Genomic DNA, 19,467 nt, shown 5'->3' with positions numbered 1-19,467 from the left:
GTACCAGCATATGCTATGCAGCAGAGGCTGTGCAGAGGAGGGAGAATATTTTACCCTGAGTATCAAACATGCTGATTGGTCTTCCTCAAACAGAAGACAAAGAATGGGGGCTTATCATGTGCAAGGAAAAGGAGTATATTTAGAGCTGAGCTGAATGAAGAGAAAGTCAGTCAAAAAGTTTTTATCTAGGGAAGCAGCATGGCCTAGTGGAAAGAGTGAGCCTGGGGAGTCTAATCCAGGTGCCACCATTTACTTGCTGTGTGACTTTGGGCAAGATGCTTAATGTTTCTGTTTCTGTTTCCTCATCTGTAAAACGGGGACTCACTACCTGTTATCTCTCCCCCTTAGATTGTGAGCCCCATGGGGGACAGGGACTGTGTCCAACATGATGACTAGTTACGGTATTTATATAAATCTACCCCAGCATTTGGCACATAGTAAGTGCTTAACAAATACTGTTAGTAGTAGGTAGAGGGAGTTGTGGGAATTGCATTTAGTCAGGGTGGAGATGGGGAAACTGCCATCTCCCAATGAGTTAGGAAGGATGAGGAGAAGGAGGTGGACACCCACTGTACCACAGCACTTATGTACATATCCTTATACTCTCTCATTTCCCCTATCTTTGATTGATTTAAATGTCTGCCTCCCTATCTTGAATGCAAGCTCCTTCTGGACATGGATTAAGCCCACTAACTCTATTGTGTTTGACTTTCCCAAGCACTCTACAGTGCTCTGCACAGAGTAAGCGCTCAATAAATACCATTGATTGATTGAGGAGGAGAAAGAAGAGGAGGAGCAAGAATTTTAGATGTGTCAGTCAGAACTGAAATATAGAAAGCTGATTTTCACAATCTGATCAGCTGTTCCACGGAACATTTCGTCTCTACCATGTACCTCAATAGACTAACTAAATAGGTCAAAGAGACTGACATGCTGATGTTTAATGCTTTTATTTTTATATTACCATCATTTTCCCTGAACTGGGCATACATTCTCAGGATGTACCCTCTGCCTTGAATTCCATTACTGAATAGTTCAGCTCAGTTTTCCTGTACTCTGCTGTTGAAATAATCCTGGATGATAAAGCCAGAAGACTTTGTTCTGAAATCATTCTAAATGTAGCATGTACCAGAATTTCATTAGGAAGCCTTCAGTGGGATTGAATTTAGTTTTCCTTAAGAAGGAAGTTGAAAGCTTGAATAGTAGAGGGTAAATGAACTTTGTAGTTAGTTTATACCTAGATTATACTTACACCTACAAGAGCTGTCTTCCTGAGAAAGGGTAGCAATCAATTAATGAATCAATCATATGTACTGAGGGCTTACTGTACGCAGACCACTATACTAAGCTTTTGGGAGAGTACAAATAGAGTAAGTAAAACAAGATCCTTGCCCTCAAGGAACTAACAGTATAGTCGGGGACAGTCTAATAGCACCAGGGACAGCAGTATTGGGAAAATTTCCAGATCTGTTCCAGGTGTATTTTCTGTGGGCCGGTTTTCGACCTGCAGGGCAAATCACGAGAAAAATGATCTGTACTAGTAGTAGTAGTAGTAATAGTAATAAATAATAATGATATTTGTATTATTTGGTAAACACTTACCATGTTCCAAGCACTGTTCTAAGCACTGGGGTAGATACAAAATAATCGGGTTGGATTATGGGGCTCACAGTCTAAGTAGGAGGGAGAACAGGTAGTAGTAGTAGGGGGTCATAGTAGTAATAATGGAATTTCTTGAACACCCACTGTACAAATTCCTTGGGAAAGTGCAACAGAACCACAAGACACATAACCTGCCCACAAGGAGCTTACATCTTAATAGAGACAGAAATGAAATATTAAGATGGAACTATTCTTCTTCCCTCCCAAACTGCCCCCTCCCCCTAACTTTCCCATTTTAGTCAATGACACCACCATCCTTTCTGTCCCAGAAGCCCACAGTGTTGATGTCATCCTTGACTCCTTGCGATCCTTCAACTTTCATATCTGCCAAATCTTGCTGCTTCCCCCTACTTCTTCCTATGAGAAGCAGCGTGGCTTAGTGGAAAGAGCACAGGCTTGGGAGTCAGAGGTCCTGGGTTCTAATCCTGGCTTCGCCACTTGTCAGCTTTATGACTTTGGACAAGTCACTTAACTTCTCTGTGCCTCAGTTACCTCATCTGGAAAATGGGGATTAAGACTGTGAACCCCATGTGGGACAACCTGATTACCTTGTATCTACCCCAGCGCTTAGAACAGTGCTTGGCACATTAGTAAGCGCTTAACAAATACCATCATTATTATCCCTTCCTCACCTCCCAAACTGCTACCGCCCTGGTCCGAACTCCTGTCATGTCATGACTAGGCTATGGCATTGGCCTCCTTGCTGGTCTCTCTGTCTGCAGCCTCTCCCTCCTCCATTACCAGTGTTTGAGTTCTTCCAGGCCCCACTGGGGTGGGGCAGGTGGGGAGTGGAACCCCAGAGGGGCACAGAGGACAATAGGGGTTACTGGCGACATTGCTTGGAGGTCCAGTGGGGTGGAATCAATCATTCAATGGTACTTACTGAGCATTTATCGTGTGCAGAGCACTTTACTAGGCACATGGGAGAGTACAGTATAACAGACTTGGGAGATGTAATCCCTGTCCACAAGGAGCTTCTAGTCGACAGGGAAGACCCAGGGGGTATATTGCAGATTTCCCACCACTCTGTAAACAACCTTAAAAACACAAGGTCAAAAAGACTCGGCACAGAGGCGGTGTTCTGAAAGAGAAATGTTGACAATGTTCTTCTTTCCAACGTATGCAAGACTAGAGAGTTAAATATGACCAAATGCCCAGTGAACAACAGGTGGGCTTCTGTGGGCTCACTAATATAGAACAGAGAAAGAATCTCAGTTGGATGCCTTCTCTTCCTTATTTCAAAAGTGCTGGCTCACATTGCATTTGTTTCCACCCCTAAGGGACGGAAACTCGAAGATTGAATGAGACCCCAAACTGCTTCAGTCCGCCATCTCCCAGAGCTGTCCCTGCAGGGAGCCCGAAGAAGTCTTTTCTATTCTTTCTATGATCTTGACAGAGTTGAAAACAGTTCTTAAATCAGACAGGAGGTTCCCGCTGTCCTGAATGGCAGCAGCAGCTTTCTGTGGACCTGATGTGCACAACACCCTGGTGCCAGCCAGTGCCTCTAGACTGTAAGCTCATTGTGGGCAGCTGTTGTGTCTGTTTATTGTTGTATTGTACTCTCCCAAGTGCTCAGTACAGTGCTCCGCACAATAAATACATTTGAACGATTGAATGAATGAATGTCTCAGCATCACTGATCTGATGCCCTTTGTTTGTTTTTTTTCCTCTCTTGCATTAGAGAATCCATTCAGCAAAGAAGTGACCTATATGTGGTTCAGTGTTGGAGTTCTGGATTATGATGAGGAAAATAAGTTGTACCTAGTCCATAAGATGAAAGAGAAAGGAAAGGTGCGAGATGAAGAGGGGCAGATCATACTGAATGGAGGAATGACTCCTGCAGGTAACTGCTGATTGCATAGGAAGGAGAGCACCTATATTCTTTCTGTCACACTTACCATATCCTCGCTGGGGCCCTGTAAACCCCAAATTGCTGGATTTGGTTTTTCCAGAAACTCACTGATGCCTCTCCAAGTATTAGTGAGGGAATTTCAATCAATCAATCAATCAAATTAATTGAGCACTTATTGTGTGCAGAGCAGTCTACTAAATCTTGGGAGGGTCCAATATAGCAGAGTTAGTAGACATGTCTCCTGCCCTCAGTGAGCTAATAGTCTAGAGAGAAGAATTCTTCTGGACTTCCCTGCCATCGATCAGTGGTATTTACTGAGCACTTAGTGGGTGCAGAGCACTGTGCTAAGTGCTTGGGAGAATTCAACAAAGTTGGTAGACACATTCCCTGCCCACCAGGCGTTACAGTCTAGAGGGAGAGACAGACATTCAAATACATTATGCATTTGTACATAGGTGCTTTGGTACTAAGGGTGGGCTAAATGTAAAATGTTTAAAGGGTACAGATCCAAGTGCAAGATCTGACCCTCAGCCTTATTCCCCTAGCACTCACCATTTCCAATCAATCAGTGGATCGGTGGTATTTACTGAGCACTTAGTGTATGCAGAGCATTGTACTCAGCACTTGGGAGAGTACCATATGACAGATTTGGGAGACACGTTCCCTGCCCACAATGAGCTTACGATCTAGAGGACCGTACTACTCCCCAGGCAGTCCTTCACAATGTGGGGTGGTTTTCATGTCTGGTCCTGTGTTCCCAGGCCGAGCCCCTCTTCTGCCCTGTCAGTACTGGGTGCCCCGGATCCAGCTGCTGTTCGGCTCAGAGAACCCCCTTGTGTTCGCTCAGCGCGTGATCTCGGCCAGCTCCCTTCGCAAGAAAACGGAGGAACTCTTGCGGTACAACCTGTACCTGGACTGCATTCCCTGTGTGGGCCAGAGAGTCATCTGTGAGGAGAGCCTAGACAGAATAAAACATTGGGCAATGAGCACTCCAGGGCTGCGACAAGAGGCCAGGTGAGTAACCCTGCTTTTCCTCTCCCATCAGGCATAGAGATGGGTTCTGGAAAGTCCTGGATCCCCACTGGGTCAAAAGTCAATGTCATCGCAGCGTGTCCCCGTCTGGTGTAGCCAGATTAAGGGTCCCCGCTTTCTGGGGCCAACATTTAGAAGAGCTTCAGCTGCGTTGACTAAATGCCCTTTCAGCCAGCAGGATGCTCTCTAGCAGTCTAATGGAATGGAAAAGAGTGGATTTGATTGGGTTGAGTGGCCTGGAGAACGAGATGATTGTGAGGATGGGCTCGGCTTGATTAAAGGGTCAGCTAGTCAAGTCTCTTTTTCTGAAAAATGTTGTAACCTGAAAAACATTTCCTGGAAGTGACACAGGTTGTTTACTCCCTGTCCCTGCAATTTAGAATTATTGTCTTCTTCATATTCTCAGCCTTAGCCTAGATAATGGGAATCTGATCCATAAGCCCCCCAGTTTTGCTCAGCCCTCTTCTCTTTCCTCTCCCACCCACCCAATCCTTGTGGGCTTGTGCTAGCTACTCTGCTCTCTGGGCAGTGTCATCAGCACAGAGAGATTGACATTTCAGTCGATATCACTTTGCAGCAGGCAGAAGTGAGCATTGGGCAAACCCAGCATGTCAACTGGAGGAGAATGAGAAGGAGAACAGGGACAGGTTTTTGGTAGCCGTGTGGCCAAATTCAGAGAACAAAGACTTTTTAACATGCAGAAAGACTGACATCAAATCTCACCCTTCTATTTTAGTCCCTCTCTCCAGTTTCCATCACCAGCTCTGCCATTAGTAGCCGCTTCCACTGCCACTAAACTTCTGTGATAAATGAAGGCCATGTTGAAGTCACCAAACTCATTTACCCATGTGCCCTGTGTTCAGGATTCTACCATACACTACATCCATTCACTCACTCATTCACTATTTCTGTGTTCTGTCTGTACACTGTTTCTGTGTACTCTGCACACAGTAGGAGCTTAATAAATACTATTACTACCATTACTATAACTACTACTCACGTGATTCGTTAGTTCATTTATATATGTGTTCATTTATATTGAACAGTATAGATGATAATATAGTTGTCCTTTGTGCTCAAAGAAGACAAAACTGATAGTGAAGCTCATCTCTGAATATGTGTGCAGCTGAAAAGGCCAATGTGATCCAGGCTTCAATGCTGATCTAGATGCTTTGGGAATTACAAAGGAGAAAACAAGACACAGTCCCTATCCTTAAGGAGTTAACAGTCCAGTGGAAGAAAGAAAGAGGATTAATATATGCAGATAAAGGTCACAAGACAGGAAATGTCAGGTTGTGATAGGCTGGAACTCCATAACTGTTGACTTGACCCAAGTCCCCTTTCTCCAACCCTGTCTTTCTCCACCCTAAGCAAGATGGAGGTCTTCAACCAGTGAGTGCAGGAAGAGTGTTAGTAATAATAATAATAATGATGGCATTTATTAAGCGCTTACTATATGCAAAGCACTGTTCTAAGCGCTGGGGAGGTTACAAGGTGATCAGGTTGTCCCACAGGGGGCTCACAGTCTTAATCCCCATTTTACAGATAAGGTAACTGAGGCACAGAGAAGTTAAGTGACTTTGCTAAAGTCACACAGCTGACAATTGGCAGAGCTGGGATTTGAACCCATGACCTCTGACTCCACAGCCCATGCTCTTTCCACTGAGCCATGCTGCTTCTCTTAGTAGATAGAAGAGAGAAGCAGCGGGCTTAGTGGTAGGAGCACGGGTTTGGGAGGCAGAGGATGTGGGTTCTAATCCCACCTCCGCCACTTGTCTGCTGTGTGACCTTGGGCAAGCCACATAACTTCTCTGTGCCTCAGTTACCTCATCTGGAAAATGGGGATTAAGACTGTGAGCCCCACATGGGACACCCTGATTACCTTGTATCTACCCCAGCTCTTAGAACAGTGCTTGGCACACAGTAAGCGCTTAACAAACACCATAACTATTATTATTATTACTGAACCAGCCCAGGTCCTAGATAGAGAAGCTGCGTGGCTCAGTGGAAAGAGCACGGGCTTTGGAGTCAGAGGTCATAGGTTCAAATCCCGGCTCCACCAATTGTCAGCTGTGTGACTTTGGGCAAGTCACTTAACTTGTCTGGGCCTCAGTTACCTCATCTTTAAAATGGGGATTAAGACTGTGAGCCCCCTGTGGGACAACCTGATCACCTTGTAACCTCCCCAGTGCTTAGAACAGTGCTTTGCACACAGTAAGCGCTTAATAAATGCCATTATTATTATTATCATCATTATTATTATTATGTGGAAAAAATCAGATGGTTCTAGAGTTCAGGGAGGGAAATGAGCTCAAGCTGGGATGAACACTGACAGGCTGCCTACACATACCATACATTTGGACAAGTATGTTCAAAAATGCACACACATGCATACACAAACATACACACACACACACACACAGAGGAATGGACCTGCATATATAGGGACGAGGGAGAAACACAGAGGCGCACAAAGCTACAGAGTCAGCGACAAAGACAAAGAAACATAAATGGACACACTGAAGAATATCCATAGTGATTCCGAGAGAAGCAGAAACACAGAAGCAGGGACAGAGACATAGAGTGACATGGACAAACAAAAAAGAACCCAGGTCCTCTGACTCCCGGGCCTGGGCTTTTTCCACTGGGCCATGCTGCTTCTCAATACTCTGCACTGTGTGCCCTGCACACAGCAAGCATTCAATAAATGCCATAGATCAATTACACGAGTCCTGGAGGGGAGTTGGTGTGATTGGAATTCTCAGAGTCATGTGAGGTATTATTTGGGATATGGTAACTAGAGGGGACTGGAGGAAATGAGGGATAATAATAATAATAATAATAATGATAATGGCATTTGTTAAGCGCTTACTATGTGCAAAGCACTGATAAGTGGAAGTCAAGATTACAGAGAGCTTTTAACCCTATTTAATAGTAATAGTGGTAGTAGTAGTAGCAGCAGCAGCAGCGTTTATTTAGCGCCCACTTGATCCGATGCACTGCACTGGGCACTTGGGAGAAACTGAATAACCGACACATTCCCTACCCACAGTGAGCTTACATTCTAAAGGGGGAAGATGGACAAAACTATTTGCAGCTCTTTGATTTGATGAGCAACTGTGGAATATAGTAAGTGCCTATATACACACACACACTTGTGTGTGTGTGTTTGTGGAGGGACAGAGAGGAGAAAGAGAGTTGTCCTTTGACTAGTGATGGTGAATTCACCTATGAGTGCAGGTGTGGCTGAAAAAAACCAATGCAGGATCCACAGTCCTGATGACACTGGGCACACAAAAAGGTCATCCCTTGTTATGTTGATACGTTTAATGTTTGCAGCACCTGGCAGTTTTCTCTTTTGCCTCCTTGTCATTCATGCCTCGTGAAGCTTTTGCTCAAACAGAGCTGCTCCTTTCTTCATTGCAGTGTGCCATCCCAGCAATTCACTCCCAGCTTTCAGCTGGGGATGAATGCATCGTCTGAGTCTTTGTTCTACCATGTCCTTAAAATGTTTCCTCTGCCCACCTTGTTTTTGGTTTCCCAATTTCTGCTCTCCAGATGACAGTTGTTTGGATATCCTGCCGTGGCTCATTCTTCTCACGTGTCCCACTCAGCATAGCTGTGTTTAGACCAACACAGCTTTGGTGCTTGGTGACTGACCGCATTCCAGAACTTCACTGTTCATGATTTTGCCTTGATATTTGATATTGAACATGGCCCGTAAATGACCATGATGGAACTGTTCAGGGCTAAGCCCCCTTTTCCTCAGCTCCCCCTCCCCTCCGCTTCTCCTTGACTCGCTCCTTTTGCTCTACCCCCTCTCCCCGCCCCACAGCACTTATGTAGATATGTATATATCTATAATTCTATTTATATTGATGCCTGTTTACTTGTTTTGATGTGTATATACCTATAATTTATTTATACTGGTGCCTGTTTACTTGTTTTACTTGTTTTGATGTCTGTCTCCCCCCTTCTAGACTGTAAGCCTGGTGTGGACAGGGATTGTCTCTCTCTATTGCTGAATTGTACTTTCCAAGCATTTAGTACAGTGCTCTGCACACAGTAAGTGCTCAATAAATATGATTGAATAAATGAATGAATGAATGAATGAAAGGAGCTGGATGTGGGGGTCTGTGGGGGTTACCCCAGGCCTAGAGATGGTTACTGATCCAAGATGTGCCTTCCTGAAGACACAGCTTCTCCAAGAGACCATCCCTGACTAAGCCCTCATTTCCTTTTCTCCCTCTCTCTTCCGCCTTGCCCTGACTTGCTACCTTCATTCACCACCTCCAGCACTTATGTACGGATCAGTAATTAATTTATTTATATTAATGCCTGTCTCCCCCTCTAGACTGTAAGATCACTGTGGGCAGGGAATGTGCCTGTCATATTGTTGTGTTGTACTCTGCGCACAGTAAGCGCTCGATTAAATATGATTGATTCACTGAAGTGATACGATCAGTGCTTGGGGAAAGGTGAGTCTTACTGTGTGCGTAGGAGAAGAGAGAGGCTGGAAACTGGCAGACAAGCAAGGAGGCTATTGCAGTAATATAAAGACACAGACAGAAAAACAAGCTGAGTGAGTCCAAGTCAGAGGCATAGAAATTCAGCAGCAGTAGCTAAGGGAATAATAATAGTAATAATGATAGCTTTTATTAAGCGCTTACTATGTGCAAAGCACTGTTCTAAGTGCTGGGGAGGTTACAAGGTGAGCAGGTTGTCCCACGGGGGGCTCACAGTCATAAGCCCCATTTTACAGATGAGGTAACTGAGGCCCAGAGAAGTGAAGTGACTTGCCCAAAGTCACACAGCTGACAATTGGCGGAGCCGGGTTTTGAACCCATGACCTCTGACTCCAAAGCCCATGTTCTTTTCCACTGAGCCACGCTACTTCTCTTATAGAGACAGGATCTGTGAGTCAGGAAAGGTCAAAGCAGTTAGCTATCCTGTCTCTAGGCCCATGAAGCAATTTACTTTTAACAGTTTTAGTAATGATTACAGTATTTGTTAAGTGCATACTATGTGTCAAGCACTGTTCTAAGCACTGGGGTAGATACAAGTTAATCAGCTCAGACACAGTCTCAGTCCCACACAGCGTTCACAGTCTAAGTAGGAGGGGGAACAGGTATTGAATCCCCATTTTACAGTTGAGGAAACTGAGGCACAGAGATGTTAAGTGACTTGCCCAAGGTCACACAGCAGGCAAGTGTGGAGGCAGGATTAGAATCCAGGTCCTTCGACTTCCAGGCCCATTATTTTTCCCTTAGGCCACCCTGTTTCTCACATTTTCATCCCAATTGCTTATTCCCTACTAAAGAAATCAACTGGAATACATGCTGAGTAGCTGGGCAAGAGGGAAGTACAGAAAGCTGATTGTACCTCTCCATTTCCTTTTTCTTGGCTGCAACAGAGCTGAGGAAGCACTCAGCCTCCTGACTAAAGAGGTGAACCTGGACTACGAACGGACCATGAACAGGATCACTTTTGACGAAAGCATCATTGCCAACCCTCAGAAATATAATTTCATTAGTGTGCCTGAGCAAGAGGAGATGCGGGTGCCTGACAATGGTATGGGACCCAGTAAGAACAATCATACTCTGTCCAAAATCTGTCTGTCTGTCTGTCTGTCTGTCTCTCTGGCGTCCCATCACCCCAGGGTTCCAGAAGACATTGAAATGATTTATTATTCATTCCCCAGAACACTCTCCTATGAGGTAGATTGATATTACTGGCCCCATTTCACAGAGATGGAGTCACAGAGCAGGGAAAGGTGACTTGCTCAGACTTACCAGTGAGATGACCGTGATGGTTTGGGCCCCATACCCACCAACTCACTCACTAAGTGATTCACTTGCATCTACCCCAGGGCTTAGAACAGTGTTCGACACTGTTCGACATTTGGTGCTTACCAAATGCCGTAATAATAATGTTGCATTTGAGCCCATCAAGTCTTTTTGCCTCACTCTCTCCTGAGGGTCTTTTTGTGAATTCCTCCCTTCTTGGAAGAAAACTCCCAACCCCACTGATCACTATTATATATATATATATATATATATATATATATATATATATATATATATATATATATATATAAAAATATATATATAATTTTGGCAGAGAGACAGTGATGGATCTGAGCATAGGCCTGGATTCCTCAGGCCCAGCAAATTATTCTACTAGGGCCTTTACTGATGAACTTGTTTCCTTTCCTCTAGACTGTAAGCTCATCCTTTAGACTGTAAACTCATTGTGGGCAGGGAATGTGTCTGTGATATTGTTGTGTTGTACTCTCTCAAGAGCTTAGTACAGTGCTCTGCATACAGTAAGCACTCAACAAATACGATTGATTGATTGCCTCTCTTCCTCTCACCAGCTTCTAAGAGGCCCACTGGTAGTTGAGAAGAATCAATTTATTTTGCAGGACTAGTTGACACAGCCACCCTTGAGTGGTGCAGGTAAAGCCTCCTTGGTTTATAGTAATAATAATAATAATAATAATAATAATAATAATAATAATATTAATAATGAGAGAAGCAGCGTGGCTCAGTGGAAAGAGCACAGGCTTTGGAGTCAGAGGTCATGGGTTCAAATCCCGGCTCCGCCAATTGTCAGCTGTGTGACTTTGGGCAAGTCACTTCACTTCTCTGGGCCTCAGTTCCCTCATCTGTAAAATGGGGATGAAGACTGTGAGCCCCCCGTGGGACAACCTGATCACCTTGTAACCTCCCCAGCACTTAGAAAAGTGCTTTGCACATAGTAAGCGCTTAATAAATGCCGTTGTTAATAATAATGATGGCATTTGTTAAGCACTTGCTATGTGCCAAGCACTGTTCTAAGCGCTGGGGGGATACGAGCTGACCAGGTTGTCCCACGTGGGGCTCACAGTCTTAGTCTTAACTCAACATGTCCAAGACTGAACTCCTTGTCTTCCCTCCCAAACCCTGCCCTCTCCCTGATTTTCCCATCTCTGTTGACGGCACTACCATCCTTCCCGTCTCACAAGCCCGCAACCTTGGTGTCATCCTCGACTCCGCTCTCTCGTTCACCCCTCACATCCAAGCCGTCACCAAAACCTGTCGGTCTCAGCTCTGCAACATTGCCAAGATCCGCCCTTTCCTCTCCATCCAAACTGCTACCCTACTCGTTCAAGCTCTCATCCTATCCCGTCTGGACTACTGCATCAGCCTTCTCTCTGATCTCCCATCCTCGTGTCTCTCCCCTCTTCAATCCATACTTCATGCTGCTGCCCAGATTGTCTTTGTCCAGAAACGCTCTGGGCATGTTACTCCCCTCCTCAAAAATCTCCAGTGGCTACCAATCAATCTGCGCATCAGGCAGAAACTCCTCACCCTGGGCTTCAAGGCTGTCCATCACGTCGCCCCCTCCTACCTCACCTCCCTTCTCTCCTTCTACAGCCCACCCTGCACCCTCCGCTCCTCTGCCGCTAATCTCCTCACAGTGCCTCGTTCTCGCCTGTCCCGCCATCGACCCCCGGCCCACGTCATCCCCCAGGCCTGGAATGCCCTCCCTCTGCCCAACCGCCAAGCTAGCTCTCTTCCTCCCTTCAAGGCCCTACTGAGAGCTCACCTCCTCCAGGAGGCCTTCCCAGATGGAGCCCCTTCCTTCTTCTCCCCCTCGTCCCCCTCTCCATCCCCCCCATCTTACCTACTTCCCTTCCCCACAGCACCTGTATATATGTATATATGTTTGTACATATTTATTACTCTATTTATTTATTTTACTTGTACATATCTATTCTATTTATTTTATTTTGTTAGTATGTTTGGTTTTGTTCTCAGTCTCCCCCTTCTAGACTGTGAGCCCACTGTTGGGTAGGGACTGTCTCTATATGTTGCCAACTTGTACTTCCCAAGCGCTTAGTAAGTACAGTGCTCTGCACACAGTAAGCGCTCAATAAATACGATTGATTGATTAATTAATCCCCATTTTATAGATGAGGTAACTGAGGCCCAGAGAAGTTAAGTGACTTGCCCAAAGTCAGCTGACAAGTGGCGGAGCTGGGATTAAAACCCATGACCTCTGGCTCCCAAGCCCATGCTCTTTCCATTGAGCCATGCTGCTTCTCTTATCTGAGAAGCAAGATTTTCTTCTTTGCCTACAAAACAGTACTGTAGAAAAATTTCCCTTTATAAACAATGCCAACCAACTGTATCTTCTTCCCTTTAAATCTTCAGTGTTTCTAAAGATAGACATGAACTGGGGCAACTGCCTTAGTCCACAGCTCTTTTGGGAGTTGAACTGTGGCCTGGGCCTGCATACAGCATCTAGATGGTTGTTCATTAAAACTGTGAAAAGACACCAGCTTTGAGGAGATTCCAGTTAAAGGAAGGAATAATAATCAGTAGGTTCCAACCCTCTGGGAATCTGCTAGTGAAATAACTGGAGGCCGACTATATCATCCAGAATACAAACCTCTCCAAATTACATTTTTAAAAATTGTATTTGTTAAATACTTACTATGTGCTGGGCACTGTACTAAGCACTGGGGTAGATGTAAGATAATCAAGTTGGACACAGTCCAGGTCTCATATGGGGCTCACAGTCGCAATTCCCATTTTATAGATGAGGTAACTGAGGCACAGACAAGTTAAGTGACCTGCCCAAGTTCACACAGCAGACAGGTGGCAGAGCCGGGATCAGAACCCAGGTCATCAGGCCCCCAGGCCCGTGCTCTTTCCACTAGGCCGTGTTGCGTTTCTAATGTTACATCTAACATTCTTTCTCTTTTGGGTATAAGGAGCATTTGAACTTGGGGATTGAAGGGTCGGGTCATTCTCTGGATGAATCATACCTCTGGGCTCTTTCAGAAAGATCACCCCAACCTACCCCCTTCTGTTGACCGTGAAATGCACTTCTCCTTCTGCCAGGGCTCGTCCCCGTTCCAGAGTATTCATTCCCAAAACAGAGGAGAGCCTTCACCTTCGTGTCTCTCCTCACCCGGCCAGAGGTCATCTCAGTCCTGTACAAGATGCAGATGGAAAACAACGAAGTGGCCTCCATGTCCCTGTTTCATGCCACCTTGAGTAAATGTGGGCGACTAGAGGAGTTTGAACAGATGCAGACTCAGACCATTACTCAGGTAAGAGGATCAGACCGGGGAGGCTAGCAAGCAGGAAAAAAGAGATAGAAGGAGGGAAAATTGGGATTTAAGAAATAAACTTGACTCAAGGTAGTACAGTGGTTTCTGTTTTGGCAGAGGCCTTTTTATAATAGTAATCATAGCATTTATTAAGTGTTTATTGTGTGCAGATCAATGGACTAAGCTCTGGGAAAGAATGCACAGGTAAAACTGAAGGGGCTCACAATTTAAGAGTACCTTTGGCATTATCCTCTACTGGTCTCTCTCCTTCAACCCATGTATTTAGTCTGTCACCAAATCCTGTCAGGTTTACCTCCACATCTCCAGAATCCATCCTTTCAGTACCACAGAAATAGCTGATACATTCCCTGCCAATGATACGCTTACAGTCTAGAGGGGGAGACAGACATTCATATAAATAAATATGTAATTTGTAATACATAATTTAAAAATATGTATGTAAGTGCTGTGGGGTTGGGGGTGGGGAAAATATAAAATGTCCAAAGGTCACAGATCCAAGCGCATAGACGACACTGAAGGGAGAGCAAACCGAGGGAAAGAGGGCTTAATTGGGGAAGGCTTCTTGGAGGAGAAGGGATGTTAGGAGCTTATCATATCCCGCCTTGACTACTGAGTCAGCCTCCTCACTGACCTCCCTGCTTCTGCCTCTCTCCACTCCAGTCCATACTTCACTCTGCTGCTCAGATAATTTTTCTAAAATAGATGCGATCCGTGTCTCCCCAGTTCTCAAGAATCTCCAGTGGTTGTCCAACCATCTCTGCGTCCACCAGAAACTCCTTACCGTCTGCTTTAAAACACTAAAGCAGCTCTCCTCCTCCTGCCTTACCTCACTGATTTCCTACTACAACCCAGCCCTCACACTTTGATCTCTAAAGTGAACCTATTCACTGTACGTTGATCTCAATCGTCTTACCGTTGACCCCTTGCCCATGTCCTCCCTCTGGCCTGGAATTCCATCCGCCCCCTTCATATATAACAGACCACCACTCTCCCTGCTTTCAAAACTTTAATAAAATTACATCTCCTCCAAGAGGCCTTCCTCAACATAAGCCCTCAATTCCCCTACTCCCTCTCTCTTTTGCATTGCCTACGCACGTGAATCTGTACCTTTTAGGCATTTGCTGTTCACCCCACCCTCAGCCCCATGGCACTGACGAACATATCCGTAATTCATTTATTTATATTAATGCCTGTCTCCACTTCTAGACTGAAAGCTCCTTGTGGGCAGGGAACTTATTTACTAACTCTTTTGCATTATACTCTCCCAAGGGCTTAGTACAATGCTCTGCACAAAGATAGCACTCAATAAATACCATTGACTGACTGACTGACATTGACAGATAGTAGCCTCCACAGCCTTCCTGAGTTTTTAAGTTTTGTGGAGGCCTCATGCTGAGGCTGCTTCTGTCCTTTCTGCTGGGGTGAGTGGGAGAATTTGTTGGATGGGAGATGAGTAGCAAAAATTGGATCTACTCAACCTAATTCCTTAGTATAAAATAAGTCTATGAAAGAACTGCCTACTGATTGAATTTTTATTTACCCTGAATGTATTTCCACATTCCATTTGGACTTGCATGTTCCCTTCTTCCCTAATGTTTATTTCCTTGGGTTCTCCCATCTTGTCCAGAGAATAATGAGAGATGACCAAGGTTTTATTTGTTTAGTTGGTCTCAGCACCTTTTTAAGATGAGCTAAACAAAGGTCTTGAAGAAAAAAAAAAAACAATACTTTTCTTCATTTCACTGGGAAGTAAAAGTGGATCTGCTGGCCTTGCACCTATACTGACTAGATAAAACAAACTCCTTCCTTTGTCTTCCTTTACTCTACTCTCATCTTGGACATTTCAAGTCCTGTGATGCTGAGTGGAGAGTATTTTCAGTGAGTTAGGGAAGCTCAGAAAGTGAATGAAATGTGAGTCATATCTCTTCTGATTTTCATCAGTAGAAAGATCAGTCAATCAATCAATTGTATTTATTGAGCACAATAAATACAATTGCAGAGCACTGTAACTAAGCACTTGGGAGAGTACAATATAACAATAAACAGACACATCCCTTGCCCACAGTGAGCTTAATAAAGATGAGTCAAGAATATACGTATTCTTGACTCCTCTTCATATTAAGAAAAGATCATCTTTCATGTATATAAGAACTAGGAATTCCTTCTTTGAAAGGTCAGGGATTGAGTTTACTTACTCCATTGTACTCTCCCAAGTGCTTAGTACAGTGCTCTGCCCACAGTAAGCACTCAGTAAATATGACTGATTGATTGAATGATTGATCTTGGACATTTTAAGTCCTATAGTGCTAAGTGGTGTTGGTGGAGAGGATCTTTAGTGAGTTAGAGAAGCTCAGCAAATGAGTGAAGTGTGAAGCACATCTCTTCTGACTTTCAGTAATAGAAAGATGATCTTTTCTTAATAAAGATGTCAAGAATGCTTACATATTATATACATATAGTCCATATATAGACTATAAATTCCTTCTTTACAAGGACAGGAATTGTGTCTACTTACTTTATTGTACTTTCCCAAGTGCTCTGCACACAGAAAGCACTCAATAAATTGATTTATTGATTAATTTGCTGACAGTCAATCATATTTATTGAGCGCTTTCTGTGTGCAAAGCGCTATACTAAGCACTTGGGAGAGTACGATACGACACTAAGCAGACACATTCCCTGACAGCTGGGTGGATGGGAGTATCTTCACAAGGGACAGCCATTGGAAAATGACTAGGCTCCGAGGGGATGACTGTTTGCCGTCCATTCCTTTGTCTAGGTGCAGCTGTATCTCAAGGACACTTGGATCAGCAATCTTAAGTTGGTGGTAAGGAACAGCCTAAGGGATATAAGCAAAGGCTGGTACAACGTCCGGGAAACCAACTGGGAAATATACCAGTTGTCTAAACTGCACAAGCTGATGGAGCTCATCAAGTACAACCTACAGAGCACCTTACGCTACCTGGTCAAGGAATCGTTAGCTAATTTCTCCCAGCTCATCCTGGATGCCTGCTGTAGTGTTCTGCATTGCTCAGAAGATATGAAATGGTGTGGGAACCTCATTGAGAGCCCATACCAGTAAGGAGAGAGGATATTGTATGGGCATGCAGATGATCAATAAGTTCTATGTGACGGGGGAAGGGAATGTATTCTTGGAGGGGGAACTGGACACTGGGAACGGATATGACACATCCTCAAACATTTGCTGTACAGTTCTCTTTCTGTACAGAAAGACTGTGTGTGTGTGTGTGTGTGTGTGTGTGTGTGAGAGAGAGAGAGAGAGAGAGAGAGAGAGAGAGAGAAATGAAAAGGAAAGACAACAATCTTTTAAAAACAGATTTGAGATTTTTTTTAATGGCATTTGTTAAGCGCTTACTATGTGCCAAGCACTGTTCTAAGCACTGGGGGGATACAAGGTAATCAGGTTGTCGCACATGGGGCTCACAGTCTTAATCCCCATTTTACAGATGAGGTAACTGAGGTCCAGATAAGTGAAATGACTTGCCCAAAGTCACACAGCTGACAAGCAGCGGAGCTGGGATTAGAACCCATGACCTCTGACTCTCAAGCCCATGCTCTTTCCACTGAGTCATGCTTCTTTTTCTTACGACAAATTTTTCATGCCCTGATAGATTGAGCTATGAAGCACAACACTCTTTTGACACCTCACTGAGAAGCCAGTTTAAATTGAAAGTTCTTTGAGTGTTGACATTACGTGGGTCCTGGTTTACTCATGAACACCAGATGTGGAGAGTTTTGAACATCCTGGTGCCAAACAAAGAACAGGGGATCCCTACCTTATAAAGTAGTAAAGCATGTCCATGGAATTCTGTGGCATCCCACTTGTGAAATACTTTCAATGCATATTGAATTGCTGCCACCATGACAACACTCTTCAAAGGTGCTTACTAATCAATTAATTAATCAATTAGCACATGGCCATTTATAGTTCCTGATAGAGACACAAGCCCTTATTTAATAAGATGTCTATTCTCAGGGCTTCTGTTCTTCTGGGGTAGGGTAAAGGAGATTTTACCCAGAAGTTTTAAGTGCCAAAGACTATAACCTGGACTGGACAGTTCATGATAATCCAGCACCCCAACCAGAAGACAGGGAAAAGAACTCACAGTATATGAGCAACCTGCAAGTGTCACCTCAATGTCATGCCACATTCCTTGACATTGGAACTGTGTGCCCTGTGGGATACAAGGTTACAAGGCCTGTAATTTTCCTAGTGGCTAAAAATGCCACTAGCTGGTTGTAAAAGAAACACAGACATTGTGCTAGGTTTTCTGAAAGTTAAAAGCTACTGAGTTCAGGCTCCTAGAGTAGATCATATTAATTTCCTGATTCAGTGAATTTTTGACAGTTTGGGGTTATCTTAAATGAAAAGATCAAGAAAACACTCGATGTTTGGGGGCTTAAAATCCAAGCAGCAGAAGAAAATCTTCAATTGGGTTGGTTGGTTTTTAACTCCAGTCTGCTTTTTTAAAAAAAAAAAAAAAATAACTGTTACAGAATCTCAAGGCCCCCAAATATCCCCCCTGTAACTTATCACTTGCCCCACTTGTATTGAGGGTATCACCAGCAGGGCTGGTTTCAGAGATTTGACTGCCTTAAGGTGGGAAAAAATTTAACTGCCCCGCCAACTCCATTTGACATCATATGCAACATTGTGCGGAAGAGCATTTCTCTGGCACCACCATCACCGCTCTGTCCCTGCCCCCACAGTTGTCCCTCGGGCATGTGTCCTGGGCAAGCTCAGCTCTGAGACCTTGATGAATGCCTCGCTGATGGCTCATCTTTGGGATGGCCAGTAGCACCCCATCTTTGAGGGGGACCACCCAGCCACCACCTTTGAGAAGGACGGTGCGGCTTCCATATTTATGAAGGACCAGGTGTCCACCATTTTGTGAGAGACTGCAATTTCTCCTTTGTCCCCTGAAGTGGGTGCTTGCCTCGCTTACCATTTGACGTGGGCCCTGGCCCTCCCTTTGATTCAACTCTAATTCTGGACTAAACATCTTACCTTTGCAGGCCACTGAAGCACCCTCTCTTCTTAGTGGATCTGATTCTGGACAGCACTGGGGTTCATTTTAGTACCCCTCTTGAAAACTTCGAGACTATGGTGATTTCAGTGTTTGACAAGGGTGTCATAGCGACCTACTGTGTGCCACAGCTGGAGAAGGTAGGGCCCTGGAGAGCCACCAGTACCAAAAAGGACTCAATAAGACCCTCATACATATGTCATATCATGGCCCCCAGCTATCAGCTATCCTTGGTGAATGACCACTGACTAATTCTCTGTTTGCAATGCCTTTTGAACATTTAACTTATCCCCAATTTTGCTGGGAGGGGATGGCATTCCAGAATTTAAGCCCCTAATTTACTTTCTTATCTCTTGGGGAAGGACCGGAGGCTGTGGGAAGGGAATGTGTGTGATATATTGTTATAAAGTACTCTCCCAAGCGCTTAGTACAGTGTTCTGCATGAGAAAGCGCTCAATAAATACGATTGACAGACTAGGGGATAGAGGACAGGACTGACAGTCAGGAGACCAGGGTTCTAATTCCCCCTCCACCACTTGCTTGTCGGGCCACCTTAGGCAAGTCAATTCAATCAATCAATCAATCAATCGTATTTATTGAGCACTTACTGTGTGCAGAGCACTGTACTAAGTGCTTGGGAAGTACAAGTTGGCAACATCTAGAGACGGTCCCTACCCAACAGTGGGCTCACATTCTAGAAGGGGGAGATAGAGAACAAAACAAAACATATTAACAAAATAAAATAAATA

At 44.5% G+C, this 19,467-nt stretch overlaps 1 protein-coding gene across 1 annotated transcript in view; it reads left to right on the top strand.

Moving 5' to 3' along the window:
* DNAH1 (dynein axonemal heavy chain 1) overlaps nucleotides 1–19,467 on the top strand; it is a 184,880-nt gene that overhangs the window by 28,783 nt on the left and 136,630 nt on the right. Inside the window, exons 6-11 of the mRNA XM_038771244.1 lie at nucleotides 3,344–3,505; nucleotides 4,276–4,528; nucleotides 9,960–10,117; nucleotides 13,438–13,649; nucleotides 16,450–16,748; nucleotides 18,708–18,858. Coding sequence (XP_038627172.1) covers nucleotides 3,344–3,505; nucleotides 4,276–4,528; nucleotides 9,960–10,117; nucleotides 13,438–13,649; nucleotides 16,450–16,748; nucleotides 18,708–18,858 — 1,235 coding nt within the window. The remainder of the gene's footprint in view (nucleotides 1–3,343; nucleotides 3,506–4,275; nucleotides 4,529–9,959; nucleotides 10,118–13,437; nucleotides 13,650–16,449; nucleotides 16,749–18,707; nucleotides 18,859–19,467) is intronic.

This window comes from Tachyglossus aculeatus, chromosome X2 (genome assembly GCF_015852505.1).
Source record: "Tachyglossus aculeatus isolate mTacAcu1 chromosome X2, mTacAcu1.pri, whole genome shotgun sequence".
Classification (NCBI taxonomy): Eukaryota; Metazoa; Chordata; class Mammalia; order Monotremata; family Tachyglossidae; genus Tachyglossus; species Tachyglossus aculeatus.
This window is presented reverse-complemented; position numbering and strand designations above follow the sequence as displayed.